The sequence below is a fragment of the Orcinus orca genome, chromosome 10, assembly GCF_937001465.1.
Source record: "Orcinus orca chromosome 10, mOrcOrc1.1, whole genome shotgun sequence".
NCBI classification, from domain to species: Eukaryota; Metazoa; Chordata; class Mammalia; order Artiodactyla; family Delphinidae; genus Orcinus; species Orcinus orca.
Genome location: NC_064568.1, coordinates 2,813,113 through 2,835,640, shown reverse-complemented (window position 1 = coordinate 2,835,640; position 22,528 = coordinate 2,813,113). Strand labels below are relative to the sequence as shown.

Sequence of the window (22,528 nt, the reverse complement as noted above, 5' to 3'; positions counted from 1 at the left end):
TGCCACTAACCCTGGGGGTGCCCTGGTCACCCTGCCAGGCTGAGGACAAGGTCCTGCTCCCCAGCGGCCCCCACCCAGCCCATCCGCACCTGTGCTCCCAGCCCAGGCCTGGAAGACCCCCCCCCCACACACACACACCACCCCACCAGGGCCCCCAGCTGCCTCCTACACTGGGCAGAGCCCAGCCCAGCCTGCCCTCCCATCCCCACCCTTCCCCGCCCCTGAACCCCTCTCTGTCTAGAGAGCACCCTTCACCCTTGCCTAACCTGACACAGCTCAGAACACATACTTTGGAAACTGGCAGAGCTGAGGTCAAAATTGGCTCTACCATTCACGAGACATGTGGCCTGAAGCAAACTCCTCGCCGACTCTCAGCGACCTCATCTGTAGAATGGGAATAATGACCTTCTCCATGGGACTCTGTGCATGGGCTAAAACACTAGCGTTTATCAGGCAGCTACCCCACGCCAGGCCTCTTGCCGTGTGAACTTTCAATCTTTATTTCCTTTAATCCTTAGGAGGTATGGATTCTTCACCTCAAGAACACACGGCAAGGCTTCCCTGGTGGCGCAGTGGTTAAGAATCCGTCTGCCAATGCAGGGGACACGGGTTCGAGCCCTGGTCTGGGAAGATCCCACATGCCGCGGAGCAACTAACCCGGTGCGCCACAACTACTGAGCCTGCGCTCTAGAGTTCACGAGCCACAACTACTGAAGCCCGCGCGCCTAGAGCCCGTGCTCCGCAACAAGAGAAGCCACCGCAATGAGAAGCCCGTGCACCGCAACGAAGAGTAGCCCCCGCTCACCGCAAGTAGAGAAAGCCCACGCGCAGCAACGAAGACCCAAGGCAGCCAAAAATAAAATTAATTAATTTTAAAAAAACACACGGCAGTCAGGTCGGATCAAAAGAGCCTTTATGGTTCTCTGGAGCAGAGGCTCCGTGGTGACAAGCCTGTCGCCGCCTGCCCCCCAAGGCTGCAGGCCGTGTCGGAGGTGAAGTGGTGTTAGGTGCCTCGAGTCCGATGCAGGGACCAAGGGCAGGGGCGGGGCAGGGACGGGGTGGGGTGGGGCGGGGCGGGGCGGGGCGGGTGCGGCGTCCAAGCCTAAGGAGTTCAGCGTGTTTGACACTTGGTGATCTTGGAACCCTTCCTGCCCCGCCCCCTCCAGCAGAGGGAGCGGCGAGAGGGGTGTGAGGGAGAAGGTAGGAGAATTCAGGAGACCCCCAGATGGCAATGAGCACAAGTCCCGTGGGGGGGTTGATCAGGGACGGCCCTCTTTCCCTCCCCACCTGCTTTGACCACTAAGAACACACCCAGGCAATGGAGCAGTGGACGCTCCCCCCGACCCCCCCGCTTCCTGTGGGGTCCTGAGCATCCCCTTCAGAGTAGAGCTGACGACAAGGTCAGGGCCCCCCCGGGCAGTGCACACCAGGGCCTGGCATTTTGGATGAGCCCAGTGGAGGCTGCAGCCCCCGCCGGGGCCCCGCCCCAGCCCCCTACGCGTACAACCTGCAGGCCAGGATGGAGACCCTCTGCTCCCCTCCAGCAACGCCAGCCTGGCCTCACCAGCGCCTCAGTCCCCACCTGGGCCTCGGGGCCTGTGGGACCCAGCTTGGCCACCTGTCCCTCCCCGATTACCTGGTCCAGGCCTCACCTTCCTCTGTCCCTCAAGCCTCCAGAGCTAAGGCCTGTCCCTGAGTCAACAGTTCTTTCCCCCAAACCCGGCGCCCTCCCTGGACGGGCAAGATGCTGCTGAAGCAGGGGTTTGGGGCTCCTCAGGCCTCCCCTCCCCTCCCCACCAGGGAGGGGCTCTCGGACAGCAGGTCCAGACCTCGCTTTATTAAAGGAGAAGCCAGATGGGAAAACCCACCTGCATCCCCTTCCCTGCCGCCCCCTCACATCCAGGACCAGGGCCCCTGCCTGCTGGCTGGGAATCCAGGGACCCCAGACGCCTGGCTCCAGCCCCCCCTCAGGTCTCCCACCCCTGAAGGGAGGAGGAGAGGGTGCAGAAGAGGAGGGAGGGGGCCCAACTGTGGAAGAGATGGAAGCTTCCTTGGTCTGAAACGGTCGCACTGTTTTGAAAACCAGAACACCCCACCCCTGGGGGCCCTCCCTGCGCCTGGGAGCTTCAACTGCCCTCCTCCCTCCTGGGAGAACTGCCGCCTGGTCAGGCCGTGACCGTGACCGTGTGGGTCTTTCTGGGACTCAGGCCCTGCCCTCTGCCCCCACCCGCAGAATGGCCCGGAGACCGCGACACCCAGTGCGGAGAGTGCAGCTGCGCGCGAGGTCCCCCCCCTCATTTGGAAAAGGAGAAGCACTGAGGGGCAGGTGGGCGGGCGGGCGGGCGGGTGGGCGGCAGGCAGGGAGCCACTCAGAGGGCAGTGTCGTCAGGGCACCTCCAGGGGCAGCAGGGGTGTGTCTGAGTTCTGTGCTGAGACGTTGGCTGGCTGGGGCCCGATGAGCCCCTGGCCATACAAATTAAGGATGGAGTCGGCAATGATGCGGGCTGTACGCTTCTGGTACCCGCCCGAGGTCACCATGAGGATGGGCACCTGGTGGCCTCGGACCAGCCGGAACACCAGCTCATCCCGCTTCACGACACCCTGGTGTGGGGGATGGGGAAGGCTGGAAAGTCCTGCTGCAGGTCTAACCCTGCTCCAGACTGCTGCTGCTTCTGCCCTTCCCCTCTGGCTTCAAGAGAAGCACCACTGCTGCCCACCTGCCCTGCCGCTGCTGTGTCCCTGGACCCTCCCCTGCCCCAGGGTCAGGAGGTACCTGCGGACTGATGGACAGCCCCCCGAGGCGGTCCCCCTCAAGGACGTCAGTGCCTGCGTTGTACACCACCACGTCGGGCTGATGCTCCTGGAGGGCTTTCTCCAGGTTCCTCTCCACCTTCCTCAGGTACTCATCATCCTCCGTGCCCCACTCCAGCTCCACCTTCCGCCTGATGGCCTCTGCGAGGGAGACAGCAGTAGCCCCAATGTGCAGGGGTGGGAAACTGAGGCTGGGGAGGGCGAGGACGGCCCATTTCCCCATCTGACTCCCCAGTGCTCGACCTCTTATTCACCCAAAACTAGGCTAAAAAAAGAGCACACAAGCGGCAAGGGGGACCCAAAGGAAAGAAGGGGGATCACAGATGAAACACTGCCCTGGGGATTCAGGGACCCATGTCAGGTGTCTGAGCCCACTGTCTCCGTAAGTCCTTGCCTGGACACCCCATGTGCCCTTAGGTCCAAACCCAGAACATCTGACATTCAGTTCAGAAACGGGTCCCTGGGGCGGCAAAGCGGCTGATGTACGCACAGCGGCCCCGCCGGCTCTTACTGCGCAAATGTCCCTTCCCCACAGGGTGGGCAGGTCCCTGTGTTTCCAAAGCTCAGCTGAGAGTCTCTACCTTTTAATTAATCCACCTGCATTTACTTAGTAACTATGATATTTGAACTAATTTCTGCCGTCTTATTTTATATTTATGTATTTTTCCTTCTTTTTTCTTTTTTGTCCTTCGCTGTTTTTGACCAGACAGCTGCATACCTAGTAGAGAAGGCTACTTTAGTCTTCTGGTGGTTACCCCAAAAGAAGGACTCACAGTGTTTATTGGGCAGGTTTATGTGGTCTTGGGTGGGTCAAGTGACCTTTTTAGGTCTCCGTTTCCTCGTCAGTCTCCCCTCGCAGGGATGCCGAGGATAAATAAATGAAGGGGCCTCTGCAGGTCCCAGCATGTAGGAGAGGCCCCAGAGAGAGCCCCATCCAAGCAAGAGGCCCTGCGGCTGAGGGACAGGGCAGCTTACGCTTGGCAAAGCGGTCCCCGGGGTAGATGTGGCGGTTGTAGACGTCCATGATGTACACGCGCTTGTCGCCCATGAAGTCCCGCTCGTGCCCGTTGCCCTGTGGGGAACACACGGAAGCCACTCACAGGCAGGTGCCCCGGGAAAGGCACCCCCAACCACACCCCAGGAAACACCCCACGTGCCTGGGTGCGGGCGTGCCTGGGTGTGGGCGGCAGAGGCCCAGCCTGGGGCTTGGGGGATGCTCCTGGGGGAGCGGAGCCCACAGCACGGTGGTGCGCGTCAGAGGCAGCTGGGGAGTGCGGGGAGGTGGCCTGGGGGGCGGGCCTGTGGGACCCCGGGCCCCACCAGGCACTCACCTGATGGGCATCGAGATCAACGATGGTGGCTCTGGAGACACCCTCCACTCGCTCAAACAGAAACTGCCCAGGGCGGGAGAGGGGAGAGGTAAGGACCACACAGGCCAGAGGACACAGCCCTGTAGAGGCTCCCAGTTAGCGAGGGGGTGGGCCGAAGCCTGTACATGCTTATGGGAGATCAGGCCACCAGGCAGAGCCCTGGGGAGCTGTGTGGCTCTGGAGAAGCCTGTGTGTGTATTCAGGGAAGGCTCCCTGGAGGGGCACGTGCTGTGCCCTGAAGGGCCAGAGGTGAGGAGGTTAAGAGAGTTGGCCCTCCGCGACAGCTCAGGATTCTCGGGGAAATGCTGGGGTGCAGAGCGGGGAACCCCCCTCAAGGCTGTGCCTGGAACTTCATTCTGCCATCTCCGCCTTCCTACAGGGCCCAGCCCTAAAGCCTCCTCCTCTGAGAAGCCCTCCTTCCCCTCCCCCACCCTCCAAGGTCTCCTTGCGTCCCCCTCTCCGAATGAGCAGGGTCTGCTGACTTGTCCCTCCCCGTGGGGACAGGAGCCACGGGGCCCATGCCGACCCCGAGCACGAGGCCACGCGCGGGTGCTGAGGCAGCGCTGCGGTCTGACCGACGTGGAGACCACTGCCAGCTCTCCCGTCCGGCTGTGCCCTCACCCCTCTGGGCCCGTTTCCTCATCTCCTCTGTAAAACGTGAGGATGCAGGGGCGAGCCCTGGAGGATGGAGGCGGCCACAGGGCCGGGCCCGCGGTAAATGCTAGCCGTTGTCACCACCATCAGGGTCATTATTTCTATGTCAGCCTTCTCATAATTTAATATTGACATGGAAACTGCCCCCTCCGGTCCCCTGCCACTGTTGAAGGCTGTCGCCTCTGGGCCATCTCAGGCAACACGAAGAAGCAAGTGTAGCTGGGTCTGGGTCCCAGCCCGGCTGAGGGGCCGGGCGAGCTCCCGCCCCTTCTGGGCCTCAGCTGCCTTCTCTACAATGCGGGGTGAGCACACCAGATTGGGGGATTCCAGGGAGGCTCCCGGAGGTGACCCCCCACATGCTCTCGGGCACACCTTGATGGCGAGCGTGATGTCTGCGTAGGCGCAGAAGCCCCCGCCCCGGTCGCTGGAGCAGTGGTGGAAGCCGCCGCCTGCGAGGACAGCCGAGGTGTTGCCAGGGCCAGGCTCAAGGCCCAGACACCCCCCTCCCACCTTCCTCCCAGGGCCCCCCTCCCCGCTCAGCTCCCAGGGACGGCTCCGGGCTCCAGGCTGCCTAAGTCAGCTGGCCCCGCGTGGGTATGTCACCATCCCTGGGTCAGGAGGCAGCTTTGCCATCGTGGCCACCCCTGTCCACAGTGGCACCAGAGCTGCTGCCCCCAGGACCCAGGCCAGGCCACGGGGCACTCACCTATGTTGATAGCCCAGCCTCGCTCCACGGCCAGCTTCCCCGCCTTTGGAAACAAGCACAGGATGAGGGGTGCGGGCGGCCAATTCCTGCACTTACTTATTCATTGAATCACTCATCCCATAAACACCATTTCCAGCCAGCTCCAAGGTGGGGATGAGCTGGGAGGTGGGGTACAGGAAGCACCCACCCATCCCCAGCAAACCCCGAACGGGCTGGCTTATGAGACATGCGGTGCGTAAGCCCCTGTGCAATTTGGTGAGGAGACTGGAGGAAATCAAAGTTCAGTTCTTAGGATGGAACGTGAGCTGACAAGGGTTCTCAAGCAGCTTTTAAAGGGAAAATGGACAAATTTTTGTTCCTGGAAATACTGTCGCCTTATTACTGAAATCCTATAGGAAATCATAATTTTGGGGTGGGCAGTAATATTCTAATAAACTTTCAAAATGCACAAATTTGCAAAGCTGCAAAGAAAACTATAGGGGTCAACAGGTATTGATCCCTGTCTGGGTTGGATCGTTGTACATTCAAATCATTTCAGCTCCTCTACCTCCAATCAACTCAGCAGTCTGTGGTGAATTTTAGAGAAAACTACACACAGAATGTGAAACCCAGTTTTGCTGCAAGTGTTTGTGACTGTCACACCCACGATGGGGGGGAGGGGCACCATCCATCGCTGATGTCATAGGGGTTTGTTTCCATCTGAAATTTGAGTAGCTCGGAGTCACAGTTTTAGGACATACTCTCCAGGGGGTGAGGATACCTCTTATACACCAGCAAATACGGTAACTCTAACAGGTGGTCTTGGGGGCAGAACAGTGAATTCTAATGTCCCAGCCGGACAGGAGAGGCTTTGGAAGAAAGAGTTCTTGTTGCCGCCTTGAGGAATATTTAGGATTTTGCTCAACTACTCAGCAGCACGAGGCATTCTAGATGGAGAGCCTAGGGTGGGCAAAGACCCAGGGTGGGAAGGAGCCCAGCCCAGCCGCTGCTCCCCCCCCAAACCAGCTCCCCACCTACCATTATGGTTCCTCCCGTCTGGGTCCGGAGGGGCTTCAGCACCTTCCTCTGTACCAGGAAGTTGGGCAGGAAGATGACAGGGGGGATTTCTGTGATGGTTGCGACAGCAAAGGACCACTGTGGAAAGAGATGTGGGCCATTGGCCTCCCTCTGCCCGGTGAGCCCAGAGGCAGCAGCGGGGAAGCAGATTCCCCCTGGGCCAGCTTCGGGGTGGCGCGGGGGGTCGACTTCGGTCGAGCGCAGCTCCTTGGGTGAGAAATGGGAGCTCCCACCGTGGCTGAGCTCTGGGCTCAGCACAGAGATGCTCACAACCGCACTCTCCTTAAAGCTAAGTCAGCCCTCGGTCCTCGTGCTCCAAGGCCCTCGGCTGCCCTCTTGTGCCCAGAAGGAGAGCTGCAGGGGACTCCAGGTCACCACGGAGCCCACCCAGAACTGGCCCAGCCCGCCCACTGCACAGAGGGGCACCGAGGCCCCGGAGAGGCAGGTGGCTGGGGGGCGGATCTTTCCTTCCAAGGTCACAGGGAGTCACTGACGGAGCCAGGACTGGACGCCCAGGGCTCCTGCTGTCCAGGCACTGCACAGCCTCCCCATCCACCGGGAATCAGTCATCCCTTCAAATGGGGCTGGATGTCCTCATCCTCCACTGCTGAGGCAGGAGGGTCTGGAGCACCGAGAAGGCGTCTGCACCAAGATAAGGACACAGGCCTTCCCTATAACCTCCCGAGCCCTGGGCAAGCATCCATGCACCCCGCCCCTAGACCATCTCCTGCCTGCCTGGGAATGCCCGAGGTCCAGACCCTGCTCTCCACTGACCCCAAGCAGAGCCCTGGAGGGGCCCCAGCACTTGGTAGGTATTTACTAAGCGCCTGCTAGGCTGCAGGTCCCAAGATGGCACTGCTCCTGGCCTCACGGACACATAGCAGCCCAGCAGGGAGGCGCTGATACGCAACGCGACAGCCTTGCTGGGGAGAGGGAGAACATGGTCTGGCTGGACAGCTGCGAGACACGTGTGTGTGTGTGTGTGTGTGTGTGTGTGTTTTCGTGCACGTGTGCAGAGGTGTGCATATGCACATGCATTCATGTGTATGCGTGTGTGGTAAGGGGCAGACCCAGAGAAGGGAAGACAGCCAGCTCCACCCATCTGTCCCGCCAAGCCCATCACCCAGCACCGGTCCGGCACACGTGAGGCAGAGAACCACTGTTCGCTACAAGTAAGTGAGCAACGAGCCCCTGAAGGAAAACACTGAGTCGATGCCCCCCTCCCACCCTCGGCAAGCCAGCAGGGGACAGAGAATGAAAGAAGAGGAAGCCATAGCCCCAGACAGAAATTAAGAAAGCAATTTCATTTACAACACCTTCAAAAAGAATAAATTTACCAAGCAGGTATAAGACTCATACACAGAAAACTACAAAACGCCGCTGACAGAACTTAAAGAAGATCTAAATAAGTGGAAAGACATCTTCTGTTCATGGGCTGGAAGACCTAACATTGTAAAGATGTCAGTTCTCTCCTAATTCATCTACAGATGCACAATTCCTGCCAAAATCCCAATGGCCTTTTTTTTTTCTCTGCAGAAATGGAGAAGCTGATCCTGTAACCCCGGGCGTCCTGTTTCCCTGGGACTCTCTGAGACTCGCCCCCCCGGCTGCTCCGTGGCACACACGGGGGCCTGTGTCTCTTCTCCCACAGGCGCCGGGCGCTGTGAGGGTAGCGACGAGGCCCAAGTTGTGCCCAGACTCCCTGGGGCTCCAGCCACAATTTCTGGGACATCCTTGGCGTCCTTGGCTTCCTTGGCTTGCAGACCCCACACCCAATCTGAACAAAAGAAAATCCTATTGTTCCAACTTCATAACAAACCCCAAGTTCTGCCACGTACCCCCCCAGGTCACAGCTACTTCCAGCCTCATCTGAAAGGCCAGGCTCTCTCACCAGGATCATTGCAACCACCTGCTCCCTCCCAGGCTCCCTGCTTTTGTTCTGACAGACTGGTCGCAACCATTCCCATCACAGCTGCCAAGCAATCCTGTTAAAATCTAGGTCAGATCACGTCCCCCTGCTTGAAACACTCCTGGGCTCCCACCTCCTTCAGAGCAAAGCCACAGCGACCACAGGCCCTCCGTGGCCTGGCCCCGATCATTTTCCGACCCCACCTCTTACCGTCTCCCTCCCATTCCTCCCATCCAGTCGCTTAGTCCTCGCTGCTGCTGGAACACACTGGAGATACTCCTGCCTCAGGGCCTTTGCACTTGCTGACCCTTCTGCTCGGAATGCCCTACCCCCAGACGCCCACCGAGCCCACTCCCTCAGGGCCCTCAGTCCACGGTCACATGGCAGTGAGACCCCCGGCCTCCTGTTTTGAAGGGCGGTCCTCCCCACCCCCTTTCCTGCTGTCCTTTCCCCAAGGCACTGAGCGCCTTTTAACACACCAACTCCGTCCCATCAAGAGAGGGACTCAGTCTCTTCTGTTCCGCCATCATCCTACACCCAGAGCAGAGCCCGGTCCTCTAAACACTCACTACATAAATGTGTCCCGAGCACTGCCCAGCACAGGGCACACAGGGACTACATGTCAGGTCTGCATCCCACCACCCGGCGCCCCACGGCAAACTGTCACAGGGTCAGCACAAGGCAGGAGCCTGGCCCTGGCCCTGGCCCGACCCAAACCCCACCCTCAGTGGGGCCGACTCTGGGCCTTGCACACAGCAGGCGCTCAATAAACACTTGTTTCCCTGAATGGACGTCATCTGGCAAACATCAGCCCACTGCACCTCGTTCAATGCCCAGTGTATTAAGCATTGAAGGCCACACCAGTGCAGGGCCAGGCATGAGCCCGGAACACGGGTATGGGGCAGTACGGGCAGGGCACACACAAGACCGCTGAGGAGAAGCAGCCCTGGGCGTCCTGCAGCAGAGAAAAGAGGAAAGAAACGTCGTGGACATCAGGGGCCAGGGGGCTGTTCCCGAGAGCAGCCCCTAGACACCACACAATGCCTGGAACGTGCATGGGTCTCACCTGAGCGTCTGGGCCACCGGACCCCACATCACTCTCCTGTGGCACCTGGAACAAAATCCAAACTCCTCCTGAGGCCTGCAGGGCTTGTGGACCAGGGCTGCTGGCCTCCCTGACCACATCGCGTGCCACGTCAGCGTTTCATTCCCTTCAACCTGGCCACTCAAGCAACCCTCTCCCCTTCGGGAGGCCAAGCCCCCTCCCTCTCCAGGCCTGAGACTCTGGACATTCTTCTTTTAAAACTCCACGAGTATCACCTACTCCTCATTCTTTGATCTCTGCTCACACCTCACCTCCTCTGTGAGGCCCTCCCTGACTGCTCAAGCTAAATGAACATACCTCTGCCTAATTACCCTTTTTTTTCCCTTCATAGCCCTTGGTGCTCTCCGAAATGCTCTTGTACGGTTACTTCTTTATTTTCAGTCTTCTTTAATGAAATACAAATCCATGGGAGCAGGGAAACTTGCTTATTCTTTTTTTTCTTTGCACCCAGTCAGTATTCGATATAGACGTGCTGCGTGACTGAATACTTCTTCACCTTAGTAGGTCATGTGGAAATCATCATGTTTCTCCTTTTGCTCTGGCTGCCAGGGAGCTCCAAATACATGGCACAACCATAGCACCTTGGTTATGTTGGCATATCTGAAGTCTCCTCCTGTCCTTGACCTCAATTTTCTATTTGGGGCTCTACTTGTTTGCATTATTGCTTATCACATAGTAAGCTGCCTTCAGGCTTCTGGGGTCCCAAGGCCAGGCATGCAGTCAGTCCCACACCGTTCCCTGAAAAGTCCCTCAAACGGATGGAGCCCTGGAGCCCTGGAGCCCATCCCCCATCCCCAGCGTTATCCTGGCACTGGCTCCAGCCTGGCGCCACTCTGTTCTGGTCTCTCCCTGCCCCCACCCTCACCCTCCGGACTCTGGCAAGCATGTCCTCCTGACCGAGCTGCTGGGCTGTGACCACGCATGTCCGGGCCCTGGGAAACCAGAGCAGCCAAGTGCTGGGCTTCGTGCCAACGCCTCGCACACCTCGCTCTCCCGGGAGCCAGGTTTCAACCTCTTCCTGGTAATCTTTCATGAGCTCACACTGTCACAGATCCATCTAGAATTCTCACAGCTCAGGCCGGCGTGGAGGAGGACAGAGGGCAGCTGCCGTGGCCTGGAACCCGGAAGACCTGACCGGATGCCCTGCCTGGGGTCTCCCCCGGGCCTGCTGGACTTCCCAGGTGACCTTGAGCAGGTGGGGCCTCTTTCTGGGCCTAGGTGTTTCCACCTATGGGGAAGAAGCCTGGTGACCTCTGACGCCCACTCTAGCTCTGAGTCTAAGATGAGTCCTGCTGGGAAGCCTAGCGGTCAGGGGTCAGGACTCCACGCCCTTGGGGACAGAGAACCTGTGGCATCCCTGACGCACCAGGTTCTGATGCCACCCCGAGCCCAGCCTGCCCTCTTCTCCCACACAGGGGACTGACTGAACGCCTCTACCCTCAGAACCACACTGAGGAGAGCCATGCAGCTCCTCTAGAAGGAGGTCACCACGGGCAGACCCCATGTGCTCTGCAGGTGGGCTTCAAAAATCTTCCAATGAGTTGCTACATTAAGAAATCAGGAACTGTCACTTAACATCTGGATTTCTGGCTTCTCTTTGAAAGCTGGGCCCACGGTGGAGGCTGGGCGGCAGCCACCAGCTTGGGAAGGGCAGGAGCTCCAGTTGTCCCAGACACCACCCACCACTTGTTTATGTTCCCTGCTGGGCCCTGGGGCGTAAAAACTCGTTTGCAGCCCAACAGTTTCCAACACGTCTTTAGCTGCAGAAGCCCTTGAAACAGCATCTTATACTTTAGCCTGAGGTAAAAATAGGCCAAAGTGGAATAGCTTTGGTTGAATGGGGACAAGGGACTGGGGCCCCCCCACCCATCATCCCAGCAGGGGTCTTTGAGGCCTGTCCACATAGCACAGATTGAAAGTCACTGATGCAGAAGCCCAAAACCCCAGTGAAGGTTCAACCCCCACCAAGTGGCCATCCCTGCTTTCATACTCCAAGGATGGGGAGCTCACTATCCCCTGGACTAGCCTAGCCCACCCCTGGCATCTGCCTTTCTAGGACACCTCTCTCCTGTCGGGGATCACAGCCTCACATGCTCCCCCTGCACAGGGACAGGAATGGAGCCCCTCGAGGCTGTGCATCCCCAGGCTAAGCGGCCCCCTCCTCCAGCCCCTCCTTCTGGCTGGCAGCCCCCAGGCCCTGTACCTTCAGCTCGTTGAGATAGCGTCTCGTGTGCACCACCAGCAGGTCTTCGTCCGAGGCCTCCCGTGCCTCCACCAGCATGCTGTCTGATAGAAGTTTCTCTTCTGAAACCACAAAGCAGGCCCCATGCATCCCTGCTGCCTCCAGGCCAGGCCCAGCCCCAGCCCCTCCCACAGGCTGGCAGCCCTGCCCCAGGACAAGGTGGGCCCTGGTGGCTTGTGGGCAGTCTGAGAACGGGCCACCTCTCAGGCCAGTGGGGACAGCGGCCAGGCCCTCGGGCCAGGGGACATACGACATTGTGCACAGTGATCCTCGTGTTTCCCAGGCCACTGACAGCCGGGAGGCGAGCTCAAGTGTGACTGGACACCTTTTAGAGGCAGGTAGCACACAGCTCATTAACGCTGACTCTCAAGGTGAGAAAAAGCTCTTCTGATCGATTCTCCCTCCACCTTGGGATGACATCATGGGGGGGTTGGTATACGGGGGGGGGCCTCTCTTTAACACCTGCCTGACCCTTGCTCATCTCCCTTTTTTTAACCCCCCAAAAGGAGCAATCAGTTTCACAGTACACAGCAACAGTAAGCTGCCTGAGCTGAAATAACACTGTTGTTTTCATTGCATTTATTTTTTACCGTGACCTTCTATTTATGGCAAATGAAACTGGCTTTTTCCATTTAGATGACATAATGTTTCCTTTTAAAACAGGTTTATTTAAGTTTCTTAAAACGAAGGCTAAGTCAATAAAAACTATGAAGTAAATAATGGAACAGGTGGTATGAGGCGATGGCAAGGGACCAAGAGTGGTTTGCAAATGACTGATGTTTGGGAAAAACCATGTTATTTCATTACCACATACGCATACACCAGACAAGACTTGCTCCCTTTTGCAACAGAAGAAATAAGGCAGAGAGGACGAAGTGCTCTAGGGCACAGTGACAACAGGACCATGATGCTCTGGTTCTAGGGAAGTCGAAGGACAAGGTCAGAATCTAGGAGACCTATGCTAATGTGTCACTCTTAGAAACCAACCCTGGTAGAAACCAACTAGTTCCATACACTTCTCACAAAGAGCTCCACATATAGCAGGTATCCCCCCTGCCCCAAACACTCCATGGCTCCCCACTGCCTTCCGGCAAGGAACCAGCTGTTTTCTTGGCGGTACCCAAGGCCCTTCACCATGTGGCCCTGGCTCCTTTCCACCCACATGCTCAGAGGAAACTCAGGAAAATGGTCAGCTCAGAGTGAGGGGGACAAGGAACCCTTATGTTGCGCTACTGGGTGACACAGGAGCCCAAGAAGGGGCAATGAACACAGAGACTCAGGACCACTGGAAGCAGAGCATAAAGGACCCCATTCAGGAAGGCATGAGAACAGCCAGGGGAGAGGCAGGATGGCTCCGCTCACCTCACCAGAGCTCTTGCCATGGCTGCACACCACTTGTACTCTTTTCTACTTGATATTTTTCTTTGAATATGCACTCTGGTCACTATTGCAAGTGGAAAATCAGTATCCCTTGCCATAAACAGAAGTTAACCAAAAATAAAAACAAAAAATATAAAAACAAATAACAGTGTTATTAATCTCTAACTTGACTCTATTTTCTGCCAGGTGCAAAGCCTGAGGCTCGCTCTAGATTTGCTAAAAAGGGAGATGGGCTTAGGTGTTAAAGACGGGCTAGCCCCACAGTGAAACTTCCCCCAGGTGTCATCAGAGGGATTGTGCGATTTAAAGATATGCAATGTTTCATCCTATGCCAGGCAACATTTCGGGTAATATTTCCTACTTCCCTCAGTTAAAGAACCCACAATACAAGGAACTAGAATATTTTTTTTCACCAGCCTACTGTGATGCCTGAATTTTCCACATGAACCAGACCCCTAGATTACAAACCACAATTGAAACAACGTGCTCCCCAGAGCACCACCCCACTCAGGGGATGAGCCATGAAGCGGACGAGCCTGGGGCTCTGAGGTCCAGGCCCCATTCCCCCACTCCATAGCTGTGTGCCTTTGGGCACATTTTCTAACTCTCTGGGCCCCAAGTTCCTTCATTTGTAATCCGTGAGGTTGGAGCAAAGGTTGTCCACTTCCCAGACTCTAGGAGCTTGTGGGCTATGGACAATGCATTCCTCCAAGCATCAGCTCCCCTTCTACTGGGTCTCCAGGGGCAGAGACAGGACTCAGGTCCACAGCGATGGAGAGCCAGTGAAGGTGTGATACGGGAGCATATCATGCTTAGAAGTCTGTGTTGGAAAGATCCTTTTGACAGCACGGGTGGGAGGCTGTCTCAGGGCTGACACTGGAGGTGGGAGAGCCTGACGCTTGTGCCAGGGCAAGAGCAGCAGGTGGTGGCAGGTGGGCTGGAGAAAGCAGATGTAGGGTCCGAGTGGGGCCTTCCATACCTTTTAGGAAGCTGATCACTTTGCCCCATTTTCCTGCATCAAAGGGGTGCAGCTTCTCCAGGCCCAGGAAGGTTATGTTGTAGCGCGGTGAGTACACGATGGGCCAGCGTGACTCCGGCACATGCTGGTACAGCTGGGTTGGGTGTGGCCTTCCATGGGCACAGAGACAGACATGCACAGACAGGAACAGTCTCACCGTGGGAAGCAGCTTCCCCTTCTGCGCCAGCAGGCTGGGATTGAGCAGACAGCCCTGACCCAGTACCACCAGCTCCCTCGGTGGCAGAAAAAGGGCCACTTACCAACAGCAACAACAGTAATAATAGCGGTTCCTTACTGAGCTCCCTGAAACATTCAACCCAATCCTCACAGCAGCCCTGGGGGGTAGGCACCACCATCCCACCGGAGGCTCCGGGAGGGAACCAGGTGCGCCCAAGGTCACACGGGTCTGTGGAACAGCAGATGTGAACCCAGGTGTGTCTGGCTGTAAGGCCTCAGCACCTCACCTCCACATGATAACAATTACATCAACAGCTCTGTGGCCGTAGGCCTCGCTTTCCTCAACTGTAAAATGTGTGGCTGTTGAGAAGAATGAGATAACGCATTTAACAACTGAGCACAGAAAGCGCCCTTTCCCTGAGAGCTGAGGTGACAGTTCCCAGAAACAGCAGGTCGGGGCTCACGCAGGCTGCGGCCCAACCCGGAGCCAGGAATGGGGTCACCTGGGGCCCCGCCGCGCAGCTGACCCCCATAACACCTCCGCAGCTGCCGCACAGGGAACAGAAACCCGGCTGCCACTGCGGGGGCCTCCGCTTAGCTGGTGGGGCCCGAGGGCAGACGTCAGAGCTGCGCTTGTAGCGAGCCCCCGCCGGGACGGCGCCCCGCGCCGGCGCCCGTCCCGTGGGCCGCAGATTGGCGGAGCTGGGCTGGCCCGGCACGCGGGGCCGGCCTGGCCACAAGAGGCCCGAGCGCCCCTCACCCGCCATACCTGGGCCCGCACCTGTCGGGCTCGCCCGGCCGCCCGCGCACTGGTGCTCCCGCCCACCGGGACCCCCGGGAACCCCCCGGGCTTGGCCCGGCGCCCCATCCCGCGCCCCCATCCCCGCCCCGCCGCACTCACATGCCGGGGCCGGGCCCTCCCAGCGCTGCCACCGCTCCGCGACCGGGCGGGCCGGGGAGCGGCCCCGCCCAGGACACGCCCCCAGCTTCTGTCGTCTCCACTGGGGGCGGAGCTCCGAAGATTCGGCTCCGCCCCGCCTCCACTCGCGCCTGCGTCACAGCACAGAGGTCTGGAGTCCCGCACAGAGCGCCTCTGCGGGAGGGAGGCCACGCCACCCAACGCCCTTCAAGCGCGAAGTCCCCCCTTCCTCAGACTAACACCCAGTGAGATCTCGCCCGGCTCGGAAGCCGCGCCCCTTATGGGGAGGACCGCTCGTCCCAGAGTTGGAACGGGAGGCATCTCCCCGCCCCGTGGGAAGGGCCAGTCTATGCCCCGCCCCCGGCCGCCAGGCCTTCCTGCGCGGTCTCAAGGCTTGGGCGTCCTGGGTGTTAGGGACGCCGGGCTTCCCGGCGGACTCCGAGGCGGAGCCGCTGTGTGGCCTTGGGCAAGCGTCCGGGCTCTGTGGTCTCTGTTTCCACGAGTAAAATGGAAAAGTGGGGGCCGTGTGTTCTGGCCCTGACATCTCCGACCTAATGGGATGCAAGACCACACTGACTTGAGGCCACCCACTACCCCCCACTGCCCAGCCCCATCTGGCGGCTCTGACATGAGACAAGCGCTCTCCACACAGTTCTTTAGGCTCTCTGAGCCTCAGTGACCTTACCAGTAGAATCAGACTGGTGATCCAGTCTTCAGGGTACAGTTGTTTATCTGCACACTCACCCCGGCCCCGCCCCGGGAAGCCAAGAGGAGCCCGGCGACAGCTGAGAGTGTCTTGGGGCTGGATCCTGGGAGGAGGCCCCAACAATAGAGCCCCAGAGGACAGAGACAATGGGCTTCTCTGTAGGCCCAGCTGCCCCACCCACCAAACAGAAGCAGCTGACCCCAGGGCTGCCAGGAGCAGGGCAGCTGAGATCGCTGTGTCGGTGTGACGGGGGTGGAGGTGAGGGGGCACCATGAAGGGGAAGGGCACAGACGTTTGAACAGTGCCCTGCACGTGCCCATCACCTGATTGCACGATGACCCTGGATTCTCACAACCTAATCCTATGAGGGTTACCATCATCACCCTAATTTTATCATGAGGTAACTGAGGTTCAGGTCTGGATTAAACCCAGACCGCCGCCTGCCTGCAGCGCTGTGGCCTTGGGTAACTGGCTTCGGCTCTCTGGTCCTTCATTTCTGTGTCTGAAAATGAAGTGATGCCTGCCCCTCCACCCATGGGGAGGCTGAGAGAATCCAAAGAGATAATCATGCTAATTATTATTTAAATAGCACATAGCTTGTGTTAGGTTCAATTCTAAAAGCTTTATGCTCATTTGATCCTTACAGCACCACCAGGAGTGGAACTATGGTTATCCCCATTTTACAGATGAGGAAACTGGGGCACAGAATGAAGTAATTTGCCAAAAGGTCAGGGATGTGGACAGAAAAAATATAGCCACAGAAAGAAAAAATTAATATTTAATAACAACAAGGGAGAAAGTGCACACAGTGGTCCTGTGTCATTGAGAGAGGCTGACTTCATCTCAGGAGCTTGCTCTGTGGTCTGGGAAGTCACATGGATGAACCTCTTGTTGAGAGAACAAAGACCTGGGGCAGACTGGATAGGAGAGCTGAGGCCAAAAAGAGTGGGATTGCTCTGGGGAAGAGGGTTTTTTAAGTTGTGTCCTGTGTGGCTGAGGAGAGAGGCGCTCTGAGGAGCCCTGGGGCTTGAGAACATCTTCAAACCTCCATGCCAGCCTGGACCACCTACACACGCTATTACTTCTGGGAGAAATAAACTATGTTATTCGTGCTGAGTGTTTGGGGGCCTCTTTGTTACAGAATCCTAGTCTATCTGCTCACCAACACACCACACTGGGACAAAGCAGCGAACCCAGCAGGCAAGATCTAAAAGGCTTTGTCAAGCTCACAGGTTAGGGGGAGAGACAAATCTTAACCTACCCAGGAAACAAATAATCATGATTACAAAGTGTTGAGAAGTGTTGTGAAAGGGACAAGGTGTGATGGTGAGAGAGAATGAGGGGGCCCCTGATTTAGACAGTGATTAGGAAGGCCCCTTGGAAGAGGTTATTATTTTTCACTTTTTAACCATGTATATCTTATTTTAAATGTCAGTGCGACAAAACGAGACCCTGAATGATCGAACATTTACATTATTTCCCCCCTTTCATGAAGTCTTGGAATATATTTCAACTGAAAGTGAATAAGGAGCCCCCAAAACATAACACTTCTTTTGAACAATACAGTTATACAAAGGACAACATGAACTGTAGAAATGTACCAAAGGTGAGTAATAATTGGCACAGACCCAATATTTCAGTATTAGTTAATACTAGTTAAATTGACATGGTTTTAAAACCATGTCCTTTAAGTTCACGTAAGCACCCCTCTTGCCATTCCACTGCTGTACCTTGGCAATTTTGTCCATATTTAACACCACAGCAACAATAACAACAATTATATTAGCTAGTATTCGTTAAACCCTGAATCAGGGCCAAAGCACTGCCAAGTATGTAAAATGTGTTTTGCTATTTGTTTATTGATGAAGAGACGATTTTTTAAACAAGCAAAGAAAACTGCAAGTGCAGAGGCATGGATGCCAGAAGGAGCTTGTATTCAAGAAACAGAAAAAGGGGAGTGTATATTTTATTCCTGCCACAACGTGAAACTGTAAGTAATAGGCAGGGTCTCAGGAGAAAAGAGAGGACCCACTCAGTGGTTTATTGAAAACAGTTTAATGAAGGGGTAATTTATCTGAAGTGTGTGTTTGGAGAAGGTGTTCAGGGTGTGTAGGAGAATCAACAGGGGACGGTACAGTACTTGCGCTGGCAACAGTGGGAAGCCTTCATCCCCTAAACCTGAAGAGAGTGGGGGAGGAGTGGTTTTCTGGAAGAAGTGAGAGCTGCAGGTATGAGTCAAGGATCCTCTGAGAAGAGCAGCGTTTAGAGAGATTCAGCCACTGCCAAAACTGGGGGTTGGTAGAAAAAATACCCCAACTTTTCTCTCCTCCCACCCTCGGATGCCCACTGATGCTTCCCATTGGCTGTCTCCCACTGGTGCCTCCCATTGGCTAGGTCCCATTGGCTATCTTCCTTTGGTGCCTCCCATTGGTTGAAGCCAACTTGGAGCCTAGCCAAGGAAGCCCAGGTGATGATGTCCACAGAGGTGAGCTTCATGAGGGGACACAAAGCAGAGTGGAAAGCTGTAGCAAGTGCATCTGGGAGATGGGGATAAGCGGAGAATAACCACTGGTGTTCTAGGTGACCTTGGAGATTTCTGCAGACCCTTCTGAGCCAACTCTATAACAGGAGTGAGTTAGACTTGAAAATCAACCCTGTCCCCAGTACCGTTGACCCAGAGCACTCACAGGGCCTGTCACCATGGAAACCTGAAACTCGGCTTGGCCACCTCAGCCTACCATCCAAACCGTACCCAAATCAAAGAGCTGGTCCAAGAGCTGACCGGGTGGCGCATCTGTAGAGCCTCGGGCCTTAGCCTCAGACAGACAGGTTGGCAGGGCCTTCTGAGACCAGCAGGATGTTTGGGCGCCCTGGGTGGGATGAAATCATCGCTCCCATCTCTGGGCTCCTAGCGGCAGTTTGCTCCGTCAGGGAGGACTGGCCCTGAGGGAACTCACTCCACAGCCACGGCATCTCAGCCCACAGCTGCCTGGTCTCTGTCACTTGCGGGCCCAGGAGGCGAGCAACAAACAGCGCACAGGCACTCGGGGTGTCCCTCAGCTGCACACCCGCAGGGACACACACCCCACAGCCACAGGCAAACACCCACCGCGTCACACCCAGATACACACAACAACGCATACGCGCCCACAGCGCGGTCCACCACGCCCAGCCCGCAACCCTCCACCCCGGCCAATTCTTCCGTTCTTCCAGTACCAGTTTTCCGGACTGTCCCGGGATGAAGGTGGGATGCCCCTCAGTGTGCCCCTGTGGATCCCTGATGTCTGCTTCATCGAGGTGCCTCTGCCCCAGAGGGGGATGTTCCTGGAACACAGATCTTGAAGGAGGAAAGGAAGGATGGAGGGCAGGAGGGAGGGAGGGAGACAGAGACATAGATGTGTGAGAGCACGATATAAATATGTCAGGGGCAGATTCAGGTTTTGTTGGGCCCGATGTTTATTCATTGGGGGAGGGAGAAGTTTTTCCAAAAAAGGAGACTCAAACTATGAAAACAGATTAGAGACAGACCTTGGAAGGGGCCTGTGTCAGTGAGGGCCCTGGAGTTTGACAGCAAAGCGACTTCTAACACATGCGTCAAACACAGACGTGTAAGCCCATCAACACATGTGGGAGCACAGACACAGGTGCCCGGACTCCAGACCCGCTCCAGGTGGCTAGCAGGGGCTGGGCCCCTGTGGGCACCAGCTTCAGAGACCCCTGCAGCCCTCGCTTGGAAAGCGGGCTTCGGCCCAGCTGCTTCACACCAAGAGAGCATCCTCTCGGAGCCATCCCCATCTGTGTTCTTGCTGTTTCTGAGGAGTGGACCCTGCTCCTGCCTCCTCACCTGGACCCCAGCTCCAAGCTCACCTCCCCCATATGAGCTGGCTTCACACCAGATGGGCAGGACGAGGAGGGGGTGGCAGCTGCCTCTGGAGAGAGGTTCCCGCGCTCAGTGAAGTGGACCCCCCCAACCCACCTGTCCCAGCCCTTCCCCTGGGGATGGTAAACAGGCCCGGAGAGGGAGGGCATGAGTTCTGTGCGGATTCTTGTGGGGAACAGCTGTACATCTCTCTCACACACACACACACACACACACACACACACACACAGAACCATCACACATTTGTCTGGAATGCAAGAGATTTTACAAGGTTTTCTTTTTCAATATAGAAAAAAATAATGAAAATGGCTTGTAATGCCACCGCACAGATAATCCCAGTGGCATTTAAAAAATAAACTTAATGTACACGCACATGTAGAAAATGTAAACAGTTCCAAAAAGATAATAAAATAAAAACTAAAAGCTTTTCTATCACGGTCCCTCTCCCTGGAGATGATCGCTCTTTGCATTTCCTTCCTGAATACTTTGGTATAGCAGTGTTTTTACTGATTAACAAAGAATCACACTCTGCCCACTATTTTGTACCTTGCAAGTTTTGCACCTAAACTATATCTCTGCTGAGCTCTCCAGATCAACACGGCCTGATCTCTACCTTCTTTTTTTTTTTTTGCGGTACGCAGGCCTCTCACAGCTGTGGCCTCTCCCGCTGCGGAGCACAGGCTCCGGACGCGCAGGCTCAGCGGCCATGGCTCACGGGCCCAGCCGCTTGGCGGCACGTGGGAACTTCCCGGACCGGGGCACGAACCGGTGTCCCCGCATCGGCAGGTGGACTCTCAACCACTGCGCCACCAGGGAAGCCCCTCTACCTTCTTTTTAATGCTTGTACTCTATTCCCATTGTAGGATTGCACTCTCTGTCTCTGCGTGTTTATTTACAGTTTCTTTGCTGTTACAAAGCCCCGACAGCAGCTCCTTGGTATACCTGGATGTACGGAATTTCCATAGGGTCAGTTAGAAGTAGAAACCCTGGGAAGAAAGGTCTGTGTGTTTTTAATTCTGACGGAGATTGCCAAAATGCTCTTCAAAAAGGTGTCACCAATTTCCACTTTTATCAACAATGTAAGACAGAGTCTGTCTCCCTACACTCATTAATTTTGCCAATCTGGAGAGTGAAAAGTCATCTCTCAGGGGTTTTTTAACAGCTTTATTGAGATATAATTCACATGCTAAACAATTCACCCATTTCAGGTGCACAATTTAATCATTTTAGTATATTTAGTGTTGTGCAACCGTCAGCATATTCAATTTTAGAACATTTTTGTCCCCCCCAAAAAAACCCCTCTGTAACCACTAAGAGACACTGCCCCATTTCCCCATTTCCCCCAGCCCCAGGCAACCATTAATCCACTTTCTGCATCTATAGATGGGCCTATTCTGGACATTTCATAAAAATGAAATCATATAATATATGGATTTTTGTGTCTGACTCATTTCACTCGGCATAATGTTGTCAAGGTTCATCCATGTCGTAGCAGGTCTCAGTATTTCATTCCTTTTTATGACAGGATAATATTCCACTATATAGATAGACCACATTTTGTTTATCCATTTAGCAGATGATAGACGTTTGGGTTGTTTCCACCTCTTGGCTATTGGAATAATGTTGCTAGGCACATTAGGGTTCATTTACTGTTGGGTTGTTTGTATGTTTCCTATTTGTGATATTGTGATTTATAATATAGCTGGTCTTCATCCTGTTGTTACTGGCACAGAGCTCCAAAAACCCTTGGAATTTCTTGACTTGAGCCTTAAAGGTGTCTTTTGTTATGTTAATGACGTGCCTCTGGGACAGCTCCTAAGGGGGCGGGGGCTGGTTGCCAGGGGAGCCAACCCCTTGATTAGAGGGTTGGAACTTCCAGTCCCAGCCCCCACCACCTCCAGGGAGGGAAGAGGGGCTGGAGGTTGAGTTCAATCACCAATGGCCAATGATTTAATTATTCATGACTGTGTAATGAAGCCTCCATAAAAACACAAAAGACGGGGTTCAGGGAACTTCCTGGTTGGTGAACTTGGGGAGATTCGGGAAGAGTGGACGCCTGGAGAGGGAAGCTCCGCCCCTTCCCACATACCTTGCCCCGTGCATCTCCTCCACCTTGCTGTTCCTGAATTATATCCTTTTATAATAAACTGGTGATCTAGTAAGAAAACTTTTCCTGAGTTCCATGAGCCGAGTTAATCAAACCCAAAGAGGCGGGTGCAGAACCTCAGATTTACAGCCTTGTTGGTCAGAAGCACGGAGGTGGGGGGCACCTGAACATGGGACTGGCCTCTGAAGTGGGGTGAGGGGACAGCCTTGTAGGACTGAGCCCTTAATCTGTGGGATCTGACACTACCTCTGGGTAGACAGTGTCAGAACTGAATTGTAGGACACCCAGCTGGTGTCACAGAATTGCTTGGTGTGGGGAAAAGAACCCACACAGCATAATTGGCAGGCAGAATTTTAGCTGGTGTCAGAATCATTTTAGTTGGTGTCTAATCAGCTCTACTGATTAGAGCCCTTTGTTAATCAAGAAAATGTAGTTCATTGGCACGCATGTTCTAAATAGATTTTTCTACTTCTTCATCCGTCTTTTGA

At 55.7% G+C, this 22,528-nt stretch overlaps 1 protein-coding gene across 5 annotated transcripts; it reads right to left on the bottom strand.

Moving 5' to 3' along the window:
* Positions 1 to 896: 896 nt before the first annotated feature.
* Positions 897 to 15,573, bottom strand: HDAC11 (histone deacetylase 11). Of its 5 annotated transcripts, none has more exons than XM_033414137.2 (11): positions 15,330 to 15,573; positions 14,213 to 14,361; positions 11,815 to 11,915; positions 9,573 to 9,617; positions 6,559 to 6,675; positions 5,542 to 5,584; positions 5,208 to 5,284; positions 4,143 to 4,205; positions 3,787 to 3,883; positions 2,774 to 2,952; positions 897 to 2,601 (listed from the first exon to the last, which is right to left on the bottom strand). In XM_033414137.2, coding segments are annotated over exons 1-11 (1,089 nt in total). In that variant the 5' UTR covers positions 15,332 to 15,573; the 3' UTR covers positions 897 to 2,385. The 5 variants fall into 5 exon arrangements, with proteins under 5 accessions (XP_033270028.1, XP_033270030.1, XP_004284373.1 ...); XM_033414139.2 differs by lacking the exon at positions 15,330 to 15,573 and adding an exon at positions 12,179 to 12,260 and having other exon boundaries at positions 14,213 to 14,350; XM_004284325.4 differs by lacking the exon at positions 9,573 to 9,617 and having other exon boundaries at positions 15,330 to 15,530.
* Between the last annotated feature and the right edge of the window lie 6,955 nt (positions 15,574 to 22,528).